This window comes from Herpailurus yagouaroundi, unplaced genomic scaffold (genome assembly GCF_014898765.1).
Source record: "Herpailurus yagouaroundi ecotype Mexico unplaced genomic scaffold, PumYag 210, whole genome shotgun sequence".
NCBI classification, from domain to species: Eukaryota; Metazoa; Chordata; class Mammalia; order Carnivora; family Felidae; genus Herpailurus; species Herpailurus yagouaroundi.
The window spans coordinates 9,523,147-9,526,838 of NW_024412441.1; the positions used below are offsets into that span (position 1 = coordinate 9,523,147).

Genomic DNA, 3,692 nt, shown 5'->3' on the forward strand with positions numbered 1-3,692 from the left:
AAAAAAAAATAGGAAGACCTCTTAAAGAGAATTAAAAGTGATAAAACTTAAGTTTTTCAGATATTATGTTTTATCACATTACTGTATCTTAGAATTTAGTACAAAAGTTATTCTTTTCATATTCAGACTGTTTTATCTCTGTAAGAGAGTCTGACATATTTATTTGTCCTACTGAGTATGACTCATATCATTTATTGTGAAATATTTACTTTCTCCTAGCAGCAACTATCATACATTTTGTTGGATCTGTCTATTTTCAAATACCAAAGCATTGAAACAGTCAAATTTTTCAAATAGTATCTCTATGATGGGAAATATTTTATTTATTTATTTTTTAATAAACACATTAAGCTGTTTTCATCCATTTAATATGAAATAATGTAATATCATTATTTTATTTTTTTTCTTTATGTTTTCCTGTTGGCATTTGAAACATTACAGCTGATGTTTTATGGTACATTGTTGTGACAGATATTATTTTAAAGTCCTGTGTAATACAATCTTCTATCACTCATGGACTTTTTACTATGTGACCTTACTACTTCTCCATCTACAAAAGAAGCTGATCTTCTTTCTCCTTGAATCTAGGTGGAATGTTGTTATACCGTTAGCTGATAAGAGTATAGCAGAAATGATATGTGATTTCTGATTCTAGGTCATACAGGCACTAAGACTTCTGCCTGTTTCTTTCTTGTGGAACTTGCTTTTAGAATCTAGTCACTATAATGCAAGAAAGCCCATGCCATATTGTGAGATGAGACAGGTTCTGGGCAAAGCTATCATCACCTGTCAGATATGTAAGAAAGCTTTAAAGATGACTCACGACCAAGCCATTATCTGATGACAACTGCATGAGAGGTCCCTAAGGAGAACTGCCTGGCTAAGCAGAGTCAGTTCCCAAAGCCAAGAGGAAACTAATAATAAATTATTGTTGTTGGTACACCTTACCAACTTTGGGATACGTTTTTTTTTTGTTTGTTTGTTTGTTTGTTTACTTTTGAGAGAGAGAGAGAATGAGCAAGGGAGGTGCAGAGAGAGGGGGACACAGAATCTGAAGCAGGCTCCAGGCTCTGAGGTGTCAGCACAGAACCCGATGTGGGGCTCGAACTCACGAACCACGAGATCATGACCTGAGCCAAAGTCCGACGCTTAACTGACTGAGCCACCCAGGTGCCCCTTGGGATACATTTTAATGAATCTGTTATAGACAGATTAGGGGGATGCTGCTATAATAAAACCTAAATGTGGTATTCCTTTTGGGAAAGGATTATGAACAAAATCTGAAAATCCTTGAGGCTGTTAGTAGAAACCTAAAGAACCCTGAGCAATGTATCTTTGAAGGCTCACAGGAAAGCGAGGAAAATGAAAGTGAATGATGGAGAATAAAAGACTTATATAATGACAATAAATAAATAAATAACACTATTTCCTGGAAAATATAAAAAATAGAAAATAAACCTAATGAATTCTATGATTTAGTTGAGATTTCCAAGTAAAATGTTGCATGATATGCTTAACATCTAGCTGCTGTCAATAAACTGAGGGGAAAAAAAAAAAAAAAGCTTAAGAGGAATGATGTCACTGAGATGGAATCTTGGAGGCTCCTGAATTCCCCACCTCCCATGGAGGCACCAAATCTACATCTATACACAGATCAATTGTCTCTAAGAGAAACCCAGAAACTAATTGAGTGACTCCTACACATGAGGTGACTGAGACAACACAGATTCAATGCAATTCCTACCAAAATTCCAATGGCAGTTTTCACAGAAATAGAAAAATAAAATCCAAATATTTTACAAAACCACAGAACCTGAAAGCTAAAGCAATCTTGAGAAAGAACAAAGCTAAAGACATCATCCTTCCTGCTTTCAAATAGTATTACAAAGCTATAGTAAAAGCCAAACAGTATGGTATGGGCATAAAAACAGATAATGAGCTATAACAATACATTGATGGAACAGAATTGAGAACCCAGAAATAATAAACCCATGCAAGTATAGTGAATTAATTTTTGACAGAGGTGCCAAGAATATAGAATGGGGGAGAGGGGCTCCTGGGTGGCTCAGTCGGTTGAGCGGTTGAGTGTCGGACTTCGGCTCAGGTCATGATCTTGCAGTCTGTAAGTTGAGCCCTGCGTTGGGCAACGTGCTGACAGCGCAGAGCCTGTAACCTGTTTCAGATTCTGTGTCTCCCCCTCTCTCTCTGACCCTCCCCCATTCATGATCTGCCTCTCTCTGTCTTAAAAATAAATGTTAACAAAATTTTTTAAAAAATAGAATGGGGAAAGAAAGATCTCTTTAATAAATGGTGTTGGGAAAACTGAATATCCATGTGCAAAAGAATGGAAATAGACCCCTGTGTTAATCATACACATAAATCAACTCAAAATGGATTAAAGACTTGAATGTAAGACCTGGAATAGTAAAAATTCTGTAAGAAAACATAGGGAATAATCTTCCTGACAACATCAGGGAAAAATGTAAGTCAAAACCCCAATGAGATATTATTTCACATTTATTAGGATGACTATCATCAAAAAGACAAAAGGCAACAAGCCTGGTAAGCATGCGAAGGAAAAAGGGAACCCTTGTACAGTGTTGTTGGAACTGGTATAGTCACCACCAAAACCGGTATGGAGATTCCTTTAGAAATTAATGCTTCTTGGCTGCTGTTTGTAGCGGGCGTGATGGCTTCAAGGTTACTTCGTGGAGTTGGATCGCTGGCCGCGCAGGCCCTCAGGGTCCGCGGTCCCAATGGAGTCGCCGCAGTGCGCTCCATGGCATCTGGAGGCGGTGTTCCTACTGATGATGAGCAGGCAACTGGGCTGGAGAGGGAGGTCATGATGGCTGCTCGGAAGGGACTGGACCCATACAATATGCTAGCCCCAAAAGCAGCTTCAGGCACCAAGGAAGACCCTAATTTAGTGCCATCTATCACTAACAAGCGAATTGTGGGCTGCATCTGTGAAGAGGACAATAGTGCTGTCATCTGGTTCTGGCTTCACAAAGGCGAGGCCCAGCGATGCCCTAGCTGTGGAACCCATTACAAGCTGGTGCCCCATCAGTTGGCCCACTGAGCCTTTGCACTAACTTACTCAAAATGTGCTATAAAGTTTCTTCTTTCCAATAAAGACTAGCCATTGCATTGGCTCCTTCTCCCATAAAAAAAAAAAAAAAAATTAATGCTTCTTATGTACATGAACCTGGTTTTGATGAGATCATGGTCTTTAAACTGATGCAGCAATGGGGTGAGATTTGGATATGCATCAGAGGGGATAACTGTATTTTTCATGGTGCAGGAATGTGAACTCTTGTGGTCAGAAGAAGGATTGTGACAGCTTTTATTTTCCAAAGAGGTTGTAACAATATCTCCCAGCCCACATGCACTACTGAAAAGGTGACCTTGCTATTGGAATAGTAGTATGTATATACCTAGTTTAACCTTCAATGTAATTATAGTCCAAAATACTATTTTCTAATATAAAAGAAAACAGCTTGAATATCTGTTTGTACACTTTGGTTCTACTCCTGGTCCGGTTTATACTTGCATCTCTGACCTTAAATATCTTTACCTTTCCAGACCTAAATTTCTTCAAATGTGAAAGGAAGGACTTGAATTTGGTCAGCGATATTTAAACTAGGGATTCTTGACTTGCAGTGAATTCCTTTGCCATCACCACAGGAGTTGAG

The 3,692-nt window shown here is 38.5% G+C and overlaps 1 protein-coding gene across 1 annotated transcript; it reads left to right on the plus strand.

Annotated features, from left to right (window-relative positions):
* The first annotated feature begins 2,668 nt into the window (after nt 1–2,668).
* On the plus strand, nt 2,669–3,163 carry LOC121016298 (cytochrome c oxidase subunit 5B, mitochondrial). The gene has a single exon (XM_040453754.1). The coding sequence runs from the start codon at nt 2,690–2,692 to the stop codon at nt 3,077–3,079; it is 390 nt and encodes a 129-aa protein (XP_040309688.1). The 5' UTR covers nt 2,669–2,689; the 3' UTR covers nt 3,080–3,163.
* Nucleotides 3,164–3,692: the final 529 nt, after the last annotated feature.

What these genes read in the sequence shown, in the direction of transcription:
- LOC121016298 (XM_040453754.1), top strand. Translation starts at nt 2,690, where the DNA reads ATGGCTTCAAGGTTACTTCGTGGAGTTGGATCGCTGGCCGCGCAGGCC.